General features: G+C 38.4%; 1 protein-coding gene across 3 annotated transcripts in view; it reads left to right on the plus strand.

The window, feature by feature from the left end:
* The window catches only part of ppfia1 (PTPRF interacting protein alpha 1), a 59,432-nt gene extending 36,869 nt beyond the window's left edge, over positions 1-22,563 (plus strand). For 2 of the 3 annotated variants that reach the window (XM_073851065.1, XM_073851066.1), the window contains 12 exons: positions 4,802-4,898; positions 9,036-9,117; positions 11,886-12,086; positions 13,180-13,242; positions 13,413-13,439; positions 14,037-14,212; positions 16,895-16,992; positions 17,072-17,247; positions 19,119-19,187; positions 19,260-19,428; positions 19,557-19,622; positions 21,455-22,563. In XM_073851065.1, the coding sequence (XP_073707166.1) occupies positions 4,802-4,898; positions 9,036-9,117; positions 11,886-12,086; positions 13,180-13,242; positions 13,413-13,439; positions 14,037-14,212; positions 16,895-16,992; positions 17,072-17,247; positions 19,119-19,187; positions 19,260-19,428; positions 19,557-19,612 (1,214 nt within the window). In that variant the 3' untranslated portion in view covers positions 19,613-19,622; positions 21,455-22,563. The remainder of the gene's footprint in view (positions 1-4,801; positions 4,899-9,035; positions 9,118-11,885; positions 12,087-13,179; positions 13,243-13,412; positions 13,440-14,036; positions 14,213-16,894; positions 16,993-17,071; positions 17,248-19,118; positions 19,188-19,259; positions 19,429-19,556; positions 19,623-21,454) is intronic. The other variant, XM_073851067.1, reaches the window with a different exon arrangement.
* The last annotated feature ends 1,122 nt before the right edge of the window (positions 22,564-23,685 follow it).

A 23,685-nucleotide genomic window follows, 5' to 3' on the forward strand; every position in this document is an offset into this window, starting at 1 on the left:
ATATTAATATTCTCAACAAAATTTGTGTCATTTTTGCCATTTTCAGGCGTCGTACTTGAACGAACTCCTCCTAGAGGTTTATTCGGATCAACACCAAATTTGCAGAGTCTAGTCTAAAGCCCTTTGTGACGTTAAATTGTGAAGATCTAGAGTTTTTATCGGAGGGCGTGTCCGTGGCGGCCTCGCAAATTTCGATGTTTCGCCATGAAAAAGGAAGTTGCTATAACTCAGGCATACAATGTCCGATCCGTCCCAAACTTCACATGTGTGATAACACTCCTGACCTGATGACATCTACATGCCCATATTCAGTTTTACTCATAGCGCCACCTGCTGGCAACAGGAAGTGTCATGCTGTACTCTGCAACAAACTCCTCCAAGAGATTTTATCAGATCAACACCAAAATCGGTCAGTCTAATAAAAAGGCTTTAGCGATGTTAAATTGCGAAGATCTTGAGTTTTCGTTGAAGGGCGTGTCCGTGGCGGCCTGGCAAATTTCGAGGTCTCGCCATGGATAATACACTTGTTATAACTCAGCCATAAAATGTCCGATTTGCCTCAAACTTCACATGTTCGATAAGAGTCCTGGCCTGAACCAATCTGAAGGCCAATATTCTATTATAATCACAGCGCCACCTGTTGGCAACAGGAAATGACTTGTACCAAACTCCTCCTAGAGATTTAATGATATCAACATTATATTTGGTCAGTCTGATCTAGAGGCCTTAGAGATGTTAAATTGCGAAGATCTTGAGTTTTCGTTAAAGGGCGTGTCTGTGGCTGCATGACAAAGTTTGATGTTTCGCCATGGACATAGAAGTTGTTATAACTCAGCCATAAAATATCCGATCTGCCTCAAACTTCACAGGTTTGGTAAGAGTCCTGGCCTGAAGACATCTAAAGGCCAATATTCAAATATTATCATAGCGCCACCTGTTGGCACGAGGATATATCATATCTTTCACTAACTCAAACATACCAAGGTCGATCTGCACCAAACTTCATATGTTTGATGAAAGTGCTGGCCTGAACACATCTACATGCCAATAATCAGTTATAGGCATAGCGCCACCAGCTGGCAGCAGGAAGTTTGGCACATTTAAGTGACTTTGATCTATTTTTCCTAGATTTACTGTATTAAAAGCATACTGCCCACCGTTTGCTGTGTTCCTAAAGCCACCGGTCGGCGGTGAGCCCGTGTGCGAGGGCCCGTTCATCGCTGCTTGCAGCTTTAATTAGGGCCCGAGCACCGATGGTGTGAGGACCCTATTGGATCTGCTTCGTTTATTATTATTATTATTATTCTTCTTCTCCGGAATGAATCGCATTTTTGAGGGCCTAAACATACCCGAAAACTCATGAAACTTTGCACACACATCAAACCTGGCGAAAATGGATGTCTGATATGGGTTTCAGAGATGGGTGTGGCAAAACGGCTCGATAGCGCCACCTTTACACGTTCCGCGGTGTGCGCTTTCAGCTATGATTTACGTACATGCATGAAAATCGGTACACACATGTAACTCACCAATACCTACAAAAAAGCCTCCTGGGACAAAATCCGAAACCCAACAGGAAGTCGGTTATTATTAATTTTCTTAGCAAAATTTGTGTCATTTTTGCCATTTTCAGGCGTCGTACTTGAACGAACTCCTCCTAGAGATTTACTCCGATCAACAGCAAATTTGGTAAGTCTAATCTAAAGCCCTTTGTGACGTTAAATTGTGAAGATCTAGAGTTTTCATCGGAGGGCGTGTCCGTGGCGGCCTCGCAATTTTCGATGTTTCGCCATGAAAAAGGAAGTTGCTGTAACTTAGGCATAAAATGTCCGATCTGTCCCAAACTTCACATGTGTGATAACACTCCTGACCTGATGACATCTACATATCCATATTCAGTTATAGTCATAGCGCCACCTGCTGGCAACAGGAAGTGTCATGCTGTACTCTACAACCAACTCCTCCTAGAGATTTATACAGATCAACACCAAAATCGGTCAGTCTAATATAAAGGCCTTAGTGATGTTAAATTGTGAAGATCTTGAGTTTTCGGTAAAGGGCGTGTCCGTGGCGGCCTGACAAATTTTGAGGTCTCGCCATGGATATAAAACTTGTTATAACTCAGCCATAAAATGTCCGATTTGCCTCAAACTTCACATATTCGATAAGAGTCCTGGCCTGGACACATCTGAAGGCCAATATTCTATTATAATCACAGCGCCACCTGTTGGCAACAGGAAATGACTTGTATCAAACTCCTCCTAGAGATTTAATGATATCAACATTATATTTGGTCAGTCTGATCTAGAGGCCTTAGAGATGTTAAATTGCGAAGATCTTGAGTTTTCGTTAAAGGGCTTGTCCGTGGCGGCGTGACAAAGTTTGATGTTTCGCCATGGACATAGAAGTTGTTATAACTCAGCCATAAAATGTCCGATCTGCCTCAAACTTCACATGTTTGGTAAGAGTCCTGGCCTGAAGACACCTAAAGGCCAATATTCAGATATTATCATAGCGCCACCTGTTGGCAGCAGGATATATCATATATTTCACTAACTCAAACATACCAAGGTCAATCTGCACCAAACTTCATATGTTTGATGAAAGTGGTGGCCTGAACACATCTACATGCCAATAATCAGTTATAGGCATAGCGCCACCAGCTGGCAGCAGGAAATTTGGCACATTTAAGTCACTTTGACATATTTCTCATATTTTTACTGTATTAAAAGCATACTACCCACCATTTGCTGTGTTCCTAAAGCCACCGGTCGGCGGTGAGCCCGTGTGCGAGGGCCCGTTCATCGCTGCTTGCAGCTTTAATTATTCTTATTCTTCTTCTCCGGAATGAATCACATTTTTGAGGGCCTAAACATACCCGAAAACTCATGAAACTTTGCACACACATCAAACCTGGCGAAAATGGACGTCTGATATGGGGTTCAGAGATGGGTGTGTCAAAATGGCTCGATAGCGCCACCTTTACACGTTCCGCGGTGTGCGCTTTCAGTTGTGATTCACGTACATGCACGAAAATCGGTACACACATGTAACTCACCAATACCTACAAAAAAGCCTCTTGGAGCAAAATTTGACACCCAACAGGAAGTCGGTTATTTTTAATTTTCTCAGCAAATTTTGTGTCATTTTTGCCATTTTCAGGCGTCATACTTGAACGAACTCCTCCTAGAGATTTATTCGGATCAACGCCAAATTTGCTGAGTCTAATCTAAAGCCCTTTGTGACGTTAAATTGCGAAGATCTAGAGTTTTCATCAGAGGGCGTGTCCGTGGCGGCCTCGCAAATTTCGATGCTTCGCCATGAAAAAGGAAGTTGCTATAACTCAGGCATAAAATGCCCGATCTGCCCCAAACTTCACATGTGTGATAACACTCCTGACCTGAAGACATCTACATGCCCATATTCAGTTTTACTCATAGCGCCACCTGCAGGCACCAGGAAGTGACATGCTGTACTCTGCAACAAATTCCTCCTGGAGATTTAATCAGATCAACACCAAAATCGGTCAGTCTAATAAAAAGGCTTTAGCGATGTTAAATTGCGAAGATCTTGAGTTTTCGTTGAAGGGCGTGTCCGTGGCGGCCTGGCAAATTTCGTGGTCTCGCCATGGATATAAATCTTGTTATAACTCAGCCATAAAATGTCCGATTTGCCTCAAACTTCACATGTTCGATAAGAGTCCTGGCCTGAACCAATCTGAAGGCCTATATTCTATTATAATCACAGCGCCACCTGTTGGCAACAGGAAATGACTTGTACCAAACTCCTCCTAGAGATTTAATGATATTAACATTATATTTGGTCAGTCTGATCTCGAGGCCTTAGAGATGTTAAATTGTGAAGATCTTGAGTTTTCGTTAAAGGGCGTGTCCATGGCGGCCTGACAAAGTTTGATGTTTCGCCATGGACATAAAAGTTGTTATAACTCAGCCATAAAATGTCCGATCTGCCTCAAACTTCACATGTTTGGTAAGAGTCCTGGCCTGAAGACATCTAAAGGCCAATATACAGATATTATTATAGCGCCACCTATTGGCAGCAGGATATATCATATCTTGCACTAACTCAAACATACCAAAGTCAATCTGCACCAAACTTCATATGTTTGATGAAAGTGGTGGCCTGAACACATCTACATGCCAATAATCAGTTATATGCATAGCGCCACCAGCTGGCAGCAGGAAATTTGGCACATTTAAGTGACTTTGACATATTTCTCCTATTTTTACTGTATTAAAAGCATACTACCCACCATTTGCTGTTTTCCTAAAGCCATCGGTCGGCGGTGAGCCCGGGTGCGAGGGCCCGTTCATCGCTGCTTGCAGCTTTAATTTAATGATAAAATCTTATATTTCGAGTTATCAGGAGCAACAAATTAGTTTACCATTTTTCCATTACCATGCATTATTCAAAAGTTTACAACTGGTATTAACTGGTATCAGCACTAAATACCAGTGTAAACGGGGTCTAGTGCATTTTGTGATTGGGTCACTGAGTGAGTCAGTAACACATTACATTAGTGTGAGGTGAAGTGTCGCTTGTTCACAAACACGTCTTTCTTCTGGGACGTGTTGTGAGAAAAGACGTTGTGAGTAGATTCAGACTTCACTGCTCTGTACCAAAGCACAGCAATATGCATGACACTACTGTTACTACCTTACAAATAAACATCTAAACATCTGAACACATTACACTCATGACAACAAACAGATGTATTGGTCTTAGAATAAGCTTCATGTTTCTCTGATCAGTAGAGTGTTTGTGTGTTTGTGTGGAGCAGCGCTGGCAGGTACGCCTGATGGAGGAAGCGCACAGGATGCCATGACGCTCGGAAAACTGGGCGGACCTGCAGAGAAGAACAGAAAACTGCAGAAGAAGTGAGTGACATGTCAATAGCGTTTAAAACAGGATGTAGAAATGAGTCCGTTTACTTGGTCTTCAGTGGTTAAGTTCAGTTCCTCACTCAACACCATCACTGACCGTCATTAGTAATTATACTTCCCTGCCATCATTTCTGCTTCACTGCTTAATCATAGCGCCACCTGTTTTCATTTTGTTCTCCATGAAATATGAATGCGAGGTGTTTTTGTTAAACTGTCAGTAGTGTTAGTGTTTCACAGTCCAAAAGATGATCTGTTATTATTCATGTCTCACCTTTCCATCAGTCTCTCAGTGGCTCATTCTACTTGTTTTCCCTCCTCTCTCCCTCCACTCTTTCCACATGTCATTCATAGCCCAAAGTCAGGGTAAGTGATCACAGACCATCTTAATAATGTTGGAGCAATGTGTAGCATGATGGGCATGAAAACACCTGCACTTCTCATGCTTGCTGTGATGCGCTCGAGCTCTACTAACATCCTGAACTTTACAAACATGATTTCACCAGCTGAATTTGCTGGTTGAGATGACCAGATGATAACCGGTGGTTTTAGTGTCATAACTGTTGGTTAATTTCTTAGATTTATGCATGGATTTATTTAGTGATCAGAAGATGTGAAGCAGCACTGCAGAATAAGTTACGTGGAACCAGAGTCACTTGTGTTTTGTGTTCGTGACAAGTGTTGGGTATTTTACGCTTTCCGGGTTAAAGGGATAGTTCACCCAAAAATGAAAATTTGATGTTTATCTGCTTACCCCAAATGCATCCAAGATGTAGGTGACTTTGTTTCCTTAGAAAAACACAAACGAAGATTTTTAACGAAAACCGGTGCAGTCTGCCAGCCTTATCATGGACGTGGATGGGCACCAGACCTTTAAAAGTAAACAAAAACATGCACAGACAAATCCAAATTACACCCTGCGGCTCATGATGATACACTGATGTCTTAAGACACGAAACGATCGGTTTTTGCGAGAAACTGAACAGTATTTATATCATTTTTTTACCTTTGATACACAGCCACGTCCATCTGTCATGAGCACGAGTTTGGCATCAGTCACGTCACATGTGCACGCTCTCTAGCGTAGAATACGCAAACACCGTAAGGGGAAATCAGTGAAAAGTCCCGGATGAGTTTGTTGCAAGCAAACATGATCTTTTAGCTTTAAACAATCAGGATACGCACAAGTAATTACCATTTTGAATAGCCGCTATACCCACAATCTCTGTGCACTGTGGAAACAATGAGTGTCGTATTCATGCGACAGATCGCTTCCTGTGTTTGCGTATTCTACGCTAGAGCGCGTGCACATGTGACGTGACTGATGCCAAACTCGTGCTCATGACAGATGGACGTGGCTGTGTATCAAAGGTAAAAAATGATATAAATACTGTTCAGTTTCTCACAAAAACCGATCGTTTCGTGTCTTAGGACATCAATGTATCATCACAAGCCGCAGGGTGTAATTTGGATTTGTCTGTGCATGTTTTTGTTTACTTTTAAAGGTTTGGTGCCCATCCACGTCCATGATAAGGCTGGCAGACTGCACCGGTTTTCATTAAAAATCTTCGTTTGTGTTTTTCTGAGGAAACAAAGTCACCTACATCTTGGATGCATTGGGGGTAAGCAGATACACATCAAATTTTCATTTTTGGTTGAACTATCCCTTTAAGGGAGGCCGGACTGTTGCACTGACTGTAAAGGACAGAGCAGAACATGAAACTCTGTCTGTGTACACTATCATGTGTTTTAAAGATAGGTGTGTTTTTAAGTAGTCATGAGAGTTGCGGTTTATTGTTGGGGTTATTTTTATGATTATTTCAATTCCTTTTATGTAAAGCACTTTGAATTACCATTGTGTATGAAATGTGCTATATAAATAAACTTGCCCTGCCTTGACAGAAAGTAGGGATGCACTAACCATTTCAAATGACCAGAAATGGCAAATGTGACCAGAAAATTGTATGTGATGGACAATATGTTGACAGAAAGGAGCTCACGTTCAGTGGTGCTTTTTTTTTTCTTGCAGTGAAATCTAATGCACAAATAACACAAGCATGCTGTAGTCTAAGGAAGCAAACTTTAAACATGGTCAGGATTTAGCTAGTGTATGTATGTTTCTGATTTGTGCATAACAGCCTTCATGTACAAAAGCGGTAGCTCTCCTGAGTCCTTTGCTCATGTGGAGGTGGTGCAGTAGAGATGAATCCCTTTTTCTTTTTTCTTTTTCTTGGGACATTTGACTGATTCAAGATTACATTTTAACTTAAAACATGATGCAAGTAACAATCTTTATTAACCATCTGGTTAAAGAAAGGTCTATTCCAAGTGCAGAACATATAAGTTCAACATGGTATAAACATAAAATAAATGCACAAGTTAAACATCTTTGCAGAAAAGATGAATGATATATGAGGGCAAATATTGTACTTACTCATCCTAAACATCTTGTAAGTTCAGAAATAATTTGAAATAAAAAAAATGTTAAAGGATTAGTTCACTTTCAGAACAGAAATGTACAGATAATGTACTCACCCCTTGACATCCAAGATGATGTCTTTCTTTCTTCAGTTGTAAAGAAATTGTTATTGAGGAAAACATTTCAGCTTTCCCTCCATATAATGGATGTGTATGGTGCCCCCAAGTTTGAACTATCAAAATGCAGTTTAAACACAGCTTCAAAGGGCTCTAAATGATCCCAGCTGAGAAAGAAGGGTCTTATCTGGTCTTATCTCGTCTTGACTTGTCTCTGCGATGCACATGTGTAGTCTGTGTAATCTGGGTCTCGCTCATGAATCAATGTTCTAAAAATGTGACACTCAAGTTAAAGTTCAACCAGCCTATCATAACTTTTAGTTTTACTGCACCTTGTTTTGAGAAAAAGAATAATCTCTCCTATGATGCTAAATGTTTTAATAATACTTCATTTATGTAACATTTGTGATTATGTCAGCTGAAGTAAGAGATGCTGTCACTTATTTTCCTTAGAAACTTATAGTTATTCTAACAAATCGTTTTGGTTTTAGCCTGGTGTAGAGTGTTGGGCTTAATTTCAGTGCCACTATCAAATAGTGATGATATTTCTTAATTCCTGTTCACATTGGCTGCTGATGTAGGTCCCTGCGCTTACCAATGAATCTGACAGCAGCTCAATCCTCTGCTGAAACCAGCAGCCGGTTTCGTTATAAGCATCTCCTGCTTTCTGCTGCTGAGGGGTGTGGGTAAGCATGCAGGGATAAAGGTGATTCGGGCAGGACAAATACAGCAATGTGCTTCATGAGTTTCCTCTGCCGTTTAATGAACACTAGCTAGGACTGACCTCTGCTGAAGTGCTTTATGGGTCTCAGAGCCTCATTCAGGCTGTGGTTTAATCCTAGACTAAATCCTTCTCTTCATTCTTCAGCATGACGTGACGCATGTTTATCTGCATTTTCCTTTCATCCTAATACTTCAGTAGCCGTGGAATGTAATACTATGCAATGTTCAAAGAATGAACAAACCTGAGAATGAGGTGTGGTGTTTTGAGTGCATTTGCTTATCCTTCAAAAGGTGTCTTTCTCTACTTTCTCTGCATTTTTGGCATGATGGAAACCTGTTTAAAATGTTTCCAATCTTGTTTGGAGAAGAATGAACAAAATGTGTTTGTGAGGAATATTTGTCTCAGTGTGTGCAAACATAGGTTCACGATTCACCCTCTGTCATGACAGAAATGGGGTAGTTCACCCAAAAATAGTAAACAAATAAAATCATTAAAAATTATTTATAGTAGTTAAACAGTGAAAACAAGTGTTTTTTTTAACTGTTAGCATCAGAATGATTTGATGTTAGGACACTGTACGGCGTCCAGTGAGCAAACTCATCATTTTGCACGTGATGAAGACACTAAGTTCAAGATTGTTCAGGCAATGTATTGCACTGATTTGATCGTAGAAATGAAGAGGTCTGGATACTTCCTCTAGAAAAAAAACTTACTAATTCTGCTGCTTTTTACTCACGCACATCTCTCCATACTCTGACTCTATGACTGAATCTATATTCTACTCTTGTGCATATCTTATTGTCCTCCATGTTTGGACCAATTAAATGTGCTCTTTCCACATGCATGCATGCTCATAACATGTTTTTGATTTTCAGACATGAATTGCTGGAGGAAGCCTGTCGGCAGGGTCTGCCCTTCGCTCAGTGGGATGGACCGACTGTGGTGGTGTGGCTTGAGGTACAAATGCTGCATCATCTGGAAAACATATTTCACATGCACTTGCAATAGCAGATCAGTAGCCAGGTTTCCATTCAATGATTTTTTGCAAAAAAAAAATATTTAGGGCTTTAAAAGTTTTACGGAATTCCATTTATCTATGATCATTCCTCATGTGTCGACACAATCTTTTTCCGTTTAAATTTAGCGCATAAATTCTATATCGCTAGTTCACATATCGCAAATTTTATTTTTAAAAACACTTTTCGCAGAGAAAAGGGGCTTCAGCGCATGTCTTGTGATACCACATTTATTTGCATTAAAGACCCTTTTCTCAACAATGAACATTCTGCGTTGAGTTAGTAATGTTTAACTGCACGCCAGAGGCACATATAATAGTCATTATTCTAAGTAAGACATTATTTGAAACTATTTTAAATATTTATTTTGTGTACATTCACAATAAAAACTAAAGATTGTGCTTTTGTAAAGTAAAGGTAACAAACAGGATTGCCGCTTTCTCAAGAGCGCATCACAAAAATTAAACAAAATTATGCAAATTGGTTGCTACTTGCTGCACTTTTTTTCATTTTGTTAAATTTAATAATTATTTAGAAACAATATATTTCACATATAAGCCTATTTATTTGTTTTATATATAGCTTTATGTCTTTCTCCGTCTGCAGAAGCGCTGCAGGTGCGTGATGTGACCATGTGAATCCTCGTGTTCTGTTGTTTATGCTGCTTTTTGCGTTCATAAAATGAATCCCTGGAAAACAAATTTAGGTATTTTTAATGGGTCACAGTCACGTAATTTATTTGTAATTTAATTAGGGCCGGGACTTTAACGCGTTAATTTAGATTAATTAATTACACAAAAATAACGCGTTAATTTTTTTACGCATTTTAATCGCACTTAGTTTTGCACCGCGGAACGTTTCTCACTGGATGAGATTCGGCGGACCGATTATACTGGAGCACCAACTAGCGTTCAGACAAGCTGCGTCCGTCCTAAATAGTATTATATGTCCCAAATCGTAGTATGTTTAAAAAAGTATTCCAAAGATTCCCGGATGGTCTACTACTTAACGATCAGTGCACACTCTAACGGCTAATATTGCCCACAACACACTGCGCCGTGAACGAGGATTCGATTAGAACTACAAACACGCATAAAAAGTGTTAAACTACAAACATGGAGGATATGCGCGACCAACGGACAGGTAGAGAAAAGGGGTTTGAGTGATAAATAATCAGTGTGTAACCTGATAAAAATATTTTTTAAATGTTATCCGCGTTATATTCCATGTGCAGCAACATTTATAATCATAGGTTTGGTCATTAACGTTTAAATGCATAATTAAGCAAACACAAGAGCAAAGTTCTCGGCATGAAAGACTCGTTAAAGAACGTGCCTCTTAATTTCTCTCTAATACGGTAGGAAATTAAATTAAACGAAATGTAGATAATGTTAACTGTGATGATTGACAGGGCAGTTTAAACAGTGACAGAATTCAGGTAACTAAGCAACAGAGCATCCGTTAAAGAAGCAGTTATGACGAAGTATATGTCCCAAAGCTTGCCTACTATTCTGCTACAAACTCAAAAGTATGTACTTTTCTTCACAAAAAGAGTACATACTTATAGGCTATAGTATAAGTAGGCGAATTGGGACGCAGCAAAACAAACCACAGTGAACATGGACAAAAAAGCTGATGGGACCGCTTTGGTTGGCCCTGTGGATGGGAAATTTTGTTATAAAAAACGAATGGATGGAAGCGTCGATAAGAGCATGGTTGTGTGCAAGCTATGCAACAAGGAATTCGCATATCACTGTAGCACATCGAGCCTATTGCTACACTTAATGGCAATATTGCACTGGTCTGTTGGACTTGGTTGAACAAAAATAAACAATATTTTGTTGCTTAAGCTTATGTATTCAGTCATTATTCAATGGTATACTAAAAATCCATATAAAAAAACTTACTTCTCACTGTTCTCAGGTCAAATATTTATATGCGATTAAAATGCGATTAATTTCGATTAATTAATTACAAAGCCTCTAATTAATTAGATTAAATTTTTTAATCGAGTCCCGGCCCTAAATTTAACATAATTCTGTCGGTTAACAGTTAATAATGGCTTAATGACGGTCGGTTGTTGATTAGGAGATATAAAATAACCAAAATGAGCATTCCTATTTCCAATACAGTCTAATAAAAATTAATCAGAAAATTAATAATACAACTGCACCTGTTTATGAATATTGTTTGATTCTCAAGTATCTAAATAGTCTGTAGGACTATAGGGGGAAAAAAACTCATGAACCCTTGTTATAATAGCCTATATAATAAAGTTTTGTTTCAAATAGATAGACTACTAGCGATGCGCCAAAACTTATGCAACAATGTTTTTTTTTTTTTGGGATGACGTTATCACAAACACCATTTTATCGGTAAAAAGCCAGTTAAATGGAAACAGGCTGGAGCCAGCAAATTTTGCAACATTTTTTTTACCCATATTCTCTTTGTCGATAACAAAACATTGCAAAATAACTGGATGGAAACTTGGCTAGTGTTGCCATTACAAATATGAAATGGCATGACAACGGCATTTCAAAATGCCAGTACCAGACTTAAGGTAATCCCTCACGAGTAAGCAATTGTAATTTTGTTTGTATGTGGCACAGGGAAAGTTTGATGATGAGAAAGGGAAAGTATAAACGGGGCAGTTGGTACACTTTTGTAATATTGCCATTCCCTTTGCTCCATGTTGTTGTTTTCTCTCAGCTGTGGGTCGGGATGCCTGCGTGGTATGTAGCAGCGTGCCGTGCCAATGTGAAAAGTGGTGCTATCATGTCTGCCTTGTCCGACACCGAGATTCAGCGCGAGATTGGCATCAGCAACCCTCTTCACCGCCTCAAACTACGCCTCGCTATTCAGGAGATCATGTCGCTTACTAGCCCGTCAGCTCCACCTACCTCCAGAACGGTAGGAAACACACTGGGACATCCCAGACACTTCAGACACATCTGGGCAATTGTCAGGTTTTAAAGAAAAATATAATTCATTAAACAACTCTAATATATCAGTGTTCAGTTCCTGCAGCATTGTCACAGATGGATATTCCCAGACATCAACAGGTTTTTTTTTTTTTTTCTCTTTTTTTTCTTTTCTTTTTTTTTCCAGGTCAGTCCTAGAGGGCAAGCTTAACGCTCTTAGAAACTAAATTTGGTTAATTTTGTGGTATTAATCAAAATAAAACCAAAAGCATGACATCACTTATTTAGTAAATTGTAAAGAGTGTGATTTAGCGTCTCAGAGTGACTCAGTTCACAGTAAATGGTTCACATGATTCTGTCTGCATCTGCTCTGAGTTTGGGTCGCTTTAACATGCATTTGGGAACACAGCCTGAATCAACCATCTTCACAAACTTGTAATCAAATAAGAAGAGAATCTTTAAATTTTTGCTATTTTAAAGTGAAATATTTTAAATGTTGGTCATTTCTTATGTAGTTTCTGTGTAGTAATTTGTCTTTTTATGTAGCAGTACTGATAGTTATATATATATATATATATATATAATTGCTATTATAATTTGATAGCCATATTGATGTGATGACAATAGTTTTGCAGCCCTGCAACCACCAATTTTTTTTTTTTTTTTTTTTTAAATTCACATTTTAAATAAAAATTTGCCAGGGGGGAAAAAAAAAAGATTTTTCTTTAAATCATGCAGTCCTAGTCAAGGGTTATTTTGGGTTTTCCATTACCTCACTAAGTTTTGGGCATCTTGATGTGAAATCCTCAGGTTTCTGCCCTGAGACTGTTGTTAGTAAGCAGCAGAGGAACTACTGATAAGAGTAAACATGGTAAAGCTTGTACTGTTCCTGTTGATTTTACTCTAGTACACACCTGTTGTCTCTCTTGCATGCCTCACACATTAACACCTAATGGGATGTCTGTAATCGCTTTTACTAATGTACCTATAGCTCAATAACTGATTCTTCTGCTTTCTTAATGTCTTCTTTCACTCCGTCCTTCCTCACTTGTTTTCCCGTCCTCACTCACGGATTTCTGTAGTCTTCTGGAAATGTCTGGCTCACACATGAGGAGATGGAGAGTTTGGCTGCTACGCCGCCCACGGTCAGTCACTGCATGACAGCTGCAGCATCACGCTTAAGCCTTTGTGTTTGTGTTTGCTGCTTGCTGTAATCGTCTGCATGCAGTGCTGTTCATTTACTGTATCACATTTTTTTTTTTTATTTCTACTACTGACTCACCTCTCGCTCCACATGCTAACCTCTTAACACCAGGAGGATGAGGAGGGCAGCTGGGCCCAGGTTTGAACCCTCTGTCTTTCTCTTTTGATGTCTTTTATGCTTATTGAAGAACATGAATCACACATGCTGGAACAGACACTTCTCAACGGGGGAACCTCATGAATCTGTCAGGAGCATGTTCAGGTCACATTTCACTTCCCAATCAGACAAAACATCTTCCCAAAATGCAGCCCATTATGAGGTTCGGCAGGAAATGCAATTGTTTTTGTGTCTCTTTGAGAATATGAGGTGAGATGTGACCTGGATGTGGTTTTGATGGGTTTTATGAGATTCACTGCATTCTTCATGTAAGGCACAACATCTGCTGGTCTTTATTTTTGAAACCAACATTTGGCCAAGTGTTTCTGGATCACACTGAGAAACCAGATTGATGATGGTTTTATGTTACAACAGGAGGAACATTATCTAATCTAATGTGGTTATGATCAATCTCAGTCATGATTCTCCTGTATGAACTCTTGAGTGAGTGCTAAGGTGATGGTCTTGTATATTGTCGTATTTTAGGTGGTGTGGTTGTTGTATTTTGTTATGTATTTAGGTAAGTGTTTTATCTGCATCATATCTTGAATTCACTGAATGTGTTTTGTTCACACTCAGACTCTGGCCTACGGTGACATGAACCATGAATGGATCGGTAACGACTGGCTGCCCAGCCTTGGTTTACCTCAATACCGCAGCTACTTCATGGAGTCGCTGGTAGACGCTCGTATGCTGGATCATCTGACCAAAAAAGACCTCCGCAGTCAGCTCAAAATGGTGGACAGCTTCCACAGGTCAGTTGTGAGCAGCACAGTATTTCTGTATTGACTAAATGAAAACACTGATCACAGTCTAAGTTCCAGAAGTATTTCTCCCATTCATACATTTTTAAGGTATGAGTTATAAGCCGTTAACTGAACAAGCCAGCCTGTACAGAGCATTTAATTTGTAAGTACAAGGCGTTTTCTTCTATTATGAGGGAATGAGCTCCTCCTGTCATTAGGCACTGAGACTGACATAAAGCACTTTCACACATTCACACCTCTCTCAGAACATAGAGATCATGTGTAAGCAGAACCTGAAATACTGCTCAAATACTTCTGGCAGTTTTCCCGGGATTAAAGGTTGTGAAATTAACGGTAAATAACCGTTTTGATGTGAGCAAACAAAGCACAGGATTTACCAGTACAAGGTGTGGACACGTTAACGTAAGACGTCTGCTTTTGGAGAACCGCTGTTTACCTAAACGCTTGTCACTCGAAGGTCCAATTAATGTGTCAAATAGAACAGGTAATGAAACTAAGGTGTGTATAGATAACTTTAGATGACTGACATTATAGAGCCATCTGGTGTTTGGGTGCTGAATTTACAGAAGTCGTTTCAGCTTTTGTATGGTAATTTACTTAATTTAGACTATCAGGGCTCTACGCTTGCGTTTGTTTTTAGGAGCACTTGTGTTCCTAATTTTAAAAGATTTAGAAGCAAAGTCAAAAAAATTGAGAAGCACCTTCTGATCAATAACAAAAACTACCCCCTGTAAATCACTTTAATGGGTCCAAAGGCTATTTTTTTCTAACTTCACAAAAAATACGTCATTTTTATATCAAATTCAAAAGTGTATATTTATAAGCTTTTTCAAAATTTCTAATTAAAGCGATAGAACAAATGTGACCCTGGACCACAAAACCAGTCATAAGGTAAAATTTTACAAAACTGAGATATATACATCATATGAAAGCTAAATAAATAAGCTTTCTATTGATGTATGGTTTGTTAGGATAGGACAATATTTGGCCGAGATGCATCTGTTGGAAAATCTGGAATCTAAGGGTGCAAAAAAATCAAAATACTGAGAAAATCACCTTTAAAGTTGTCCAAATTAAGTTCTTAACAATGCATATTACTAATCAAAAATTACATTTTGATAGGTTTACAGTAGGAATTTTACAAAAAATCTTCATGGAACATGATCTTTACTTAATATCCTAATGATTTTTGACATAAAAGAAAAATCAATAATTTTGACCCATACAATGTATTTTTGGCTATTGCTACAAGTATACCCCAGCGACTTAAAGGTTGTATCAGCGATTTCTAGCCTAAAACATAAAGTGTCAATTTCAGCTGACCTTTCTTCACGATCCGCTCGCTGCCTGCCCCATAAATTGTCTGTGAAAAAACCGCGTCTCTCTGGTCAGCCTAGGGTCCGAGATATGCCAAAAAAAAAAATCGGCACTACCAACCTTTCCACACATAAACAAACAGTGTTCCAACCAATCAGCGTCAGGGGTTTGGTGTTGTGGACTTTCGCTCCGCCTCCCTCACATCCCAGCACCAGTAGGAAAGTCCACAACACCAAACCCCTGACGCTGATTGGTTGGAACACTGTTTGTTTATGTGTGGAAAGTTTGGTAGTGCCGATTGTTTTTTTGGCATATCTCGGACCCTAGGCTGACCAGAGAGACGCGTTTTTTTCACAGACAATTTATGGGGCAGGCAGCGAGCGGATCGTGAAGAAAGGTCAGCTGAAATTGACACTTTATGTTTTAGACTAGAAATCGCTGATACAACCTTTAAGACTGGTTTTGTGGTCCAGGGTCACAAATTAGAATTAAAATTAATTTGCACTACAGAGATGGCACAGAAGAAAACAAAAGTGGCTTGTAGGTATATTTGCATGAGTGCAAATAAATTAAGTTCATGTTGAGATTATTGTTTTAAATATAACATTTTGAATATAGAAATATTACATGATTTAATTATCTAAAATGATACTTTTAAAAATGAAACTAAAATTGCCAGCAGGTCACTGATTTTATCACTGAATCATTCATTCAATTGATTCATTCAAACACCTGATTCATTCAGGAACTCAGCAAGTGGCTGTTTTTATGAATGGGTAATTGAATCATTGATTCACTAGATTTGTTTAAAAACACACATTCATTCATAAATTAAACACTGCTGTGTTTGCTCGGAGTAGTGCAGTGGCTTAGCTGTGACTTTAAAACTTGAGCAAAATCAGGTAATAGTGTTATAGTCAGACATTGTTAGTCACTTAATATTAATTTATTTGTTGTATTAAGTCAATATCACATTTGCAAACTCCCTTAATCATTAAAAGCTGTCACTGGTCAGTTTATAGCAGACTCACAAAGTTCCATTATAATCAACAAAGCTCTCTACAATGACTACGTCGTATCTGCATTTTATGTCTGTGGTACATTACTCAATGCTGCAAAAACATGTTGCAAGTAGAAACCTTTACTGCTCATCTGAGTCTCAAATGGTCTCTCTAAAGAACTATAATCGAATCTCAAATGTACAGTTATTTTAAAACCATAATTTACCTGCATCAAAGTAGTTTGCGAATATAAAGAGACTTATTACAACTTCTGCAGTGCTTCAAGGGAGTGAGCAGTTTTTGTGGTGTGCAAATACGTGCTTACTGTGTTTGTGGCTCTCTCACTCTACAGGAACAGTTTTCAGTGTGGTGTAATGTGTTTGAGACGACTCAACTATGACAGGAAAGAGCTTGAGCGAAGACGTGAGGAGTCACAGGTTGAAGTCAAAGGTAAGTGTGTGTTGGTTTTTCTTTTGTTTCCGCCTCTGTGGTTGGGTGCGAGTGTCTGTTAATGCTTCTTCTGCTGCAGATGTGCTGGTGTGGACGAACGAGCGTGTGGTCAGCTGGATTCAGGCCATCGGACTGAAGGAGTATGCGGGTAATCTTCTTGAGAGTGGTGTGCACGGTGCACTCATCGCTTTGGACGAGTCCTTTGATCACAATGCCATGGCTCTGCTGCTGCAAATCCCTACACAGTGCACACAGGTAAGATACACACTGCTTCAACTGTCCAACTGCAGTTTAAATGAGACGTGATAAACTGCGTTTCAGTGACAGCGAGTCATCCAAACTCAGACCATTATTCATCTGGGTGTTGAATCTGGGTAATCTTGGAAATCCCATCCAGAATTAGGTAATCCATGTTAGATTTGTGCATTGGAATGGATCCTGATCCAGATGCAGACTAGACCCCAGTGGCCAGTTCAAAAAGTTTAATTTGGATCAGAATGATCTGGATTTGGAAATCCCATGTCTTGTCTATCCAAGATCACCCTGATCCAAATACACACTTTTTCAGATTTCCAAATCTGGATTACTAGCACTCTACAAAGCCCCTAAAGGGACATGGTGATTGGAAAAAGGAGAGATGGGGGGGGGGTGTCAATGTTTTGCATTGCATTCACAAATAACTACTTCTGACCGGTCCATCTCTCATGATTGTGCCAATGTAGTTTATAATCAGTGATTATTTGTTTGATATTGACAGCTATTTGTGGATATTACATGTTTTTTTTGGACCAGTTTTAAAGTTTTATTAAATTTTTGTTCCTGAAATCCACCCTTTTGCTTGGATCAAAAGTTTACCAATCTTACTAAAATGTTTTGAGCACCATAAACTGAGGATTTAATCCAGATCAAAACCAAGATTGGATTTTGTGATCTAATCTGAATTCAGAATCCATTTTTCTTTTAAACAACCCATTTTCAAGATTTAAAGAACAAGCGGAACTGTCAGAACTGGGTCACTTTTTAATTTTTAAAAAGAAAACCGCACAATAAAACAATACAAACATTCCCTTCCATTTTTAATTAATGCACCCTTCTGCTGTGATCAGGATAATCCTGATATTTAAGATTTAAATTATCCCAATCCTATGGAAATGTTTTGATCAGCACATACTAGGGACGTAACGGTATCAAAACTTCACGGTACGGTATTTATTGAATCATTTACAGGAAAAACAAAACTAATGAAGAGACTCGAAAAAAGTGCCAGAAGTGTTTATTAAACAGTTTACATGAACAATGAACATATCAATGGCATACAAATTAGCCATCTATCTGTAAACTTTGAAACAGGAACTTCAATTTTAATAACAAAAAATTATTAAACCATGTAAAAAAATAAATTTTCAATTTAGTATTCTTGAAAACAGCCTACTTATTGCAGCTGGCCCATGTGCTGAATGAGTATTTGAGAACATTCACCTCATTTACTCACACACTCACTTATTAAGACAGAGACAGTTTTTTTTTTTTTAAAGGAAAATTAGCATCTTTATCATCTGGGCATCTTTAGGTTCGACCATTTCCATCTCTCTTCCTTCGCCGCTACTAGCAGCACCCGCCATTTCCGCATTACTGGATCTGTAGCGACAACAGACCGCAAAGGATGATGGCCACGCCTGGGCTGATGGGAATTGTAGTTCCCGCTACCTCCCGTTCGCTCCATTCGCCTGAGCAAACTTTTCTCAGAAGACCTATCGTTTTATCGAGTCATGCGACCACGGTAGTATCGAAAAGATTTGCTATTGCGGTACGACAGTATTTACAATAACGTTACATCCCTAGCACATACTGAAGGTTTGATCTAGATCAAAACTAAAACTGGATCTAATCTGATTCAGAATCCTTTCAGAATTCACAATTATTTCGAACAGTTGAGCCCTGTGTTTGAATCAGTGGAATTTCATTGATTTCTTAAGGAACTCATTGATGAATGTGCCAGGCCGTTGTGCTCTTTTGTACAGTAAAGTAGTTCTGTTGAAGTGTTGTGGTCAGTATATTTTTTGTGGAGAGATTAAAATGTCCCACTAAAGTGCTGTGATCATCAGATGTGTGCTGTGTGTCTGCAGGCAAGGGCGTTACTGGAGCATGAGTATGGGCGCCTGTTATCGGGGGGAACGGAGAGGAGACTAGAGGAGGTGAGTTCAGTCCAGTTCATCAGTCTACCATATTACATCTGAGCGCTTCACATCAGAGACGTTTCTTCACAGGACGATGACAAGAACTTCCGTCGCGCACCGTCCTGGCGGAAAAAGTTCCGGCCCAAGGACGTGCGTGGAATGAGTGTGAGCTCCGCTGACACACTGCCCGCCAGCTTCAGGGTGAGCGCTGGAGATGCTTCCTCCGCCGCCCTACTGGCCAAGAAACCACAGCTCGATGGTAAGTCTAAGCGAGCCGCTGCTCGCATTATTCTGTTTGTTCTGGCTGTTATCAGTATGCATATGCGTGACTGATGTGTGCTTAACATATTGACGTGTGTGACTAATGCATGTGGTGTGGCGCTGCAGGAAGTGTAAGTGTTCAGCGTCTGGATTCGGCCACGGTCAGAACCTACTCCTGCTGATCTGACTCAGGTGAGTCTCATCACTTATACAATCTGTGTGCAAGCCTCTTCTGAATGCCTGCATGATGCCGTACAAACCACAGTCTCATTTGTGACCCTGGACCACAAAACCAGTCTTAAGGCGCTGGGGTATATTTGTAGCAATAGCCAAAAATACATTGCATGGGTCAAAATTTTTGATTTTTCTTTTATGCCAAAAATCATTAAGAAATTAAAGTTCATGTTCCATGAAGATTTTTTGTAAAATTCCTACTGTAAACATATCAAAATGTAATTTTTGATTTGTAATATGCATTGTTAAGAACCTAATTTGGACAACTTTAGAGGTGATTTTCTCAGTCTTTTTGATTTTTTTGCATCCTCAGATTTCTGATTTCAAATAGATGTATCTCAGCCAAATATTGTCCTATCCTAACAAACCATACATCAATAGAAAGCTTATTTATTGCGCTTTCATATGATGTATAAATCTCAGTTTTGTCAAATTTAACCTTATGACTGGTTTTGTGGTCCAGGGTCACATTTACTACGAAAAGAGTCAATGGAAAAATAATGGAACTCAGTTAATCAAACGTTTTATTAGATGGAAATTTGTATACACTACCGTTCAAAAGTTTGGGATCAATTATCTTATGCTCATCAAGGCTGCATTTATTTGATCAAAAATACAGAAAAATGTAATATTGTAAAATATGATTACAATGTAAAATAATGTTTTTCTATTTTAATATACATTAAAATCTTGTTTAAGTTTTCAGCATCATTACTCCGGTCTTCAGTGTCACAAAATCCTTCAGAAATCATCCCAGTATGCTGATTTATTATCAGTGCTGGAAACAGTTGTGCTGCTTAATATTTTTCGTAACCTGTGATACCTTTTCAGGATTCTTTGATGAATAAAAAGTTAAAAAGAACAGCATTTATTTAAAACAGAAATCTTTTCTAACAATACACACTACTGCTCAAAAGTTTTGGGCAGTTTCATTCTCTTTTTTTTTTTAAAGAAATTAATTATTTTATTTAGCAAGGATGTGTTAAATTAAGAAAGTGATGGCAAAGACTTATATTGTTAGAAAAGATGTCTATTTTGAATATATGCTGTTCTTTTTAACGTTTAATTTATCAAAGAATCATGTGAGAAAATTCAGCTTTGCATCACAGGAATAGATTATATTTTAAAGTACATTAAAATAACCATTGTTTTATATTGTAATAACACAATTACGGTTTCTTTTTCTGTATTTCTAATCAAGTAAATGCAGCCTTGATGAGCATAAGAGACTTCTTTAAAAAGCATTGAAGTCTCACTGACTTTTGAGCGGCAATGTACATCATTGAGTAAATGGTACAAATGTTGTATTATTGATCTAGTTCAATTTTCTTTTACGTTTTGTTTCTAAAATTTTGAATGATGTCATCCAGATGTTTGGATGTTCTTAAAGGAACCTGTAGTAGATACGGCTGGTCTGGCAGGACAACTGTAGTCTATCAAAAGAAATTTGAAGCTGGCATGCATCATGTCCTGCATTGGTAGACAAGGCATCTTGTTGGCCATCATTTTCAGTTCTCTGGTTGCTTTATGAACGGCCTGTACTCGTGTTATTAACACAAACGCGTTGTCTCATAAACACTGTTGTTTCCTGCTCCCATTTCCTGTTTGTTCCTTCTTTTCTTCATGTGTTTTCTGCACAGCACTTAAAATCATCAGTTGTTGATTTTTAAATTTGAATTCTTCAGTTCTTCATATTATATTATTCCACTCGTGGATCCATATCCCAGAGTTCACTGCTTTAAACGCGGTGTCATTCAGTTGACTTCAGCTTCTCACCGTCTCTCCTGCAGGTGAAGCAGCAGACGAGCCCCCATCAGGCTGGAGTTTCAGAGGATGAGGATTGGTTTGATTTCTCCTGTTACAGACCAGTGATCCCATCAGAACTCTGTCCCACCAGCAGAAACTTTAGATTTGATGCCTCTATTTAAAGCTGAGGGACGTTCACTAATTTAGCAGTGTCTCGTATCGACTTTTGCTTTTATTTTGTCACATTTAATTCTGGCGTCCTAATCCAGTTCAACTCTTTTAGATGTAATTTATGTATCACAAGTCCAAAGTTTGTACATTTCCGTCTGTAGGCCTAATCTAATTTTTATCATTCTCAATAAGTATTTTTATCCTCTCCGCTACTTATTCCTTGTTTTAATACATCCAGCTAAAATAACTTTGTGATTTTTATCTTAACTTTGCTATTCTCTTAATCTTATTACCCATGTTGATTCTGAGAAAGTGGCCTGAATCAATGGTATTGTATGAATATCCGGGTTGGTACGTGTTTTATATCCTCTGATACCAAAATCAAACCCTTGGATAAGCCATAATTTGTAATAATTATGAGGGCTATTTTGAATACATCTTTCTACAGATGTGACCTTGATGCCAGGTTTTTCTAGCATCTGTTTAGCTGAAATTCACTGTTTATCCATTCCCTAGTGCTGCGTGCGTGTGCGTGTGTTATTCCTCTCAAGTGGACCAATCCTTCAGTGGCCTGTCAGCTCAATCCCTGCGTCTGCATTTTACCACTGTAATGAAGCCTTATATTTCTAGCCCAGTCCTTTTGGTTTCAATTACCTTTTTGATATCGTATATATCAGCTTTTATGTAGGAATTGAATTGTCATTTTTGGTTGATATCATAAGCATAGGCTGGAATCATATCCCAGTCTCTCTTCTTTTTTTTTTTGTAATTTTACATTCTTTAGTCAGTTATGTACAATTAAAGTCATGTTACTATCTTTTTATTGTCCTTTTATTTAAATAAATCTTCTGGTCCTGTAATAGAAATAATGTACAGTCTAAGTACTTATGAACTATTTTTATCACAGTATTATTTATTGCTTTCATTTCAATAAAATACTGAAACTTATTTTCCACTGCCAATAAAAATAAGTCTTTATGAACCGATGATTTTTCTGAATCTTTTGTTATTCACTATCCAGACTCCATTTATAAAATTCAGTCAAAAATTGTTAATTAGATATGATTTGTGTATTTTAATTGGTTCAATATCATCATAGAGTGCCTTTCAACACTCACAATACTCACACATTTTGGTCTTAATTTTATTAAAATGTCATGTCATAAATAGTAGACACTTAAGTACTATTTTAGGTAATTATGGGCCATTATTTTAAGCATAAACCATAAGATGTGTCCACCCTGTCATGGACATATATATTACTGTTAAATATGTTTTCATTGCGATATTAAAATGCAAATTATATTTTCTGAAAGGTATGATGTCCCTTTCCTATACGGGGTTATTCGTTTGCTTATAAATACATAAAAGCTTCTATGGAAACCATGTGTTTTTAAAGAAACTCATACATTCGCACATGCTTTTTCTAAGTTGGAGTAAACTGATATTTGGATGCAGTTATTTTTTTGCATGTTGCCCCCACACCTAGCTATTGAACACTGGATTATATAGATGCGATTAAACTACTATTTAAAATATTATTTTAAAATATCAAGATGACAGAGTGGACAAGCACATGATGGGGTGAATACATTAAGCAGAACACACAAAGCATGACGAAATATGTGTTTGCATCCCGGCGTTTTCGGTATTGCCGTGCAATTTCTGCAGCACTCAGAGGCATGTCCTGAGAACAGCAATGGTTTTATATGTTTTTAAATGTTAAATGATTGCTATGTCTAAGTGGCCGACAGAGTGGACATTTTGAGCTTCAATTAACATTAGCTTACAACAAACAACAAACTGTGACTAGATAAATAGTCTGGTTATTCAAGAGAATTTGGTATATTTAAACTTAGGGGAGAGTGGGGTGAGTTGTGCCAGTTTTTACTCAAAGTGACTTTATAGTGAAGCCATGACAGTAATCCCTCCAATTTAAGTATGTACATATTTCAGGATGTGGTGCATCCCTGGGAACAATAACTTCGGATCTGAAATAAACTGATTCAGAATTATAGCTATCAGAAAAAAAGTGGCCTTGTGGGAGAATACATTGGGGTAAATTGTGCCAGTGATTAATTAAGTAAAAAAGAACATTTTAATT

Source organism: Garra rufa, chromosome 11 (genome assembly GCF_049309525.1).
Source record: "Garra rufa chromosome 11, GarRuf1.0, whole genome shotgun sequence".
In the NCBI taxonomy this organism is placed as follows: Eukaryota; Metazoa; Chordata; class Actinopteri; order Cypriniformes; family Cyprinidae; genus Garra; species Garra rufa.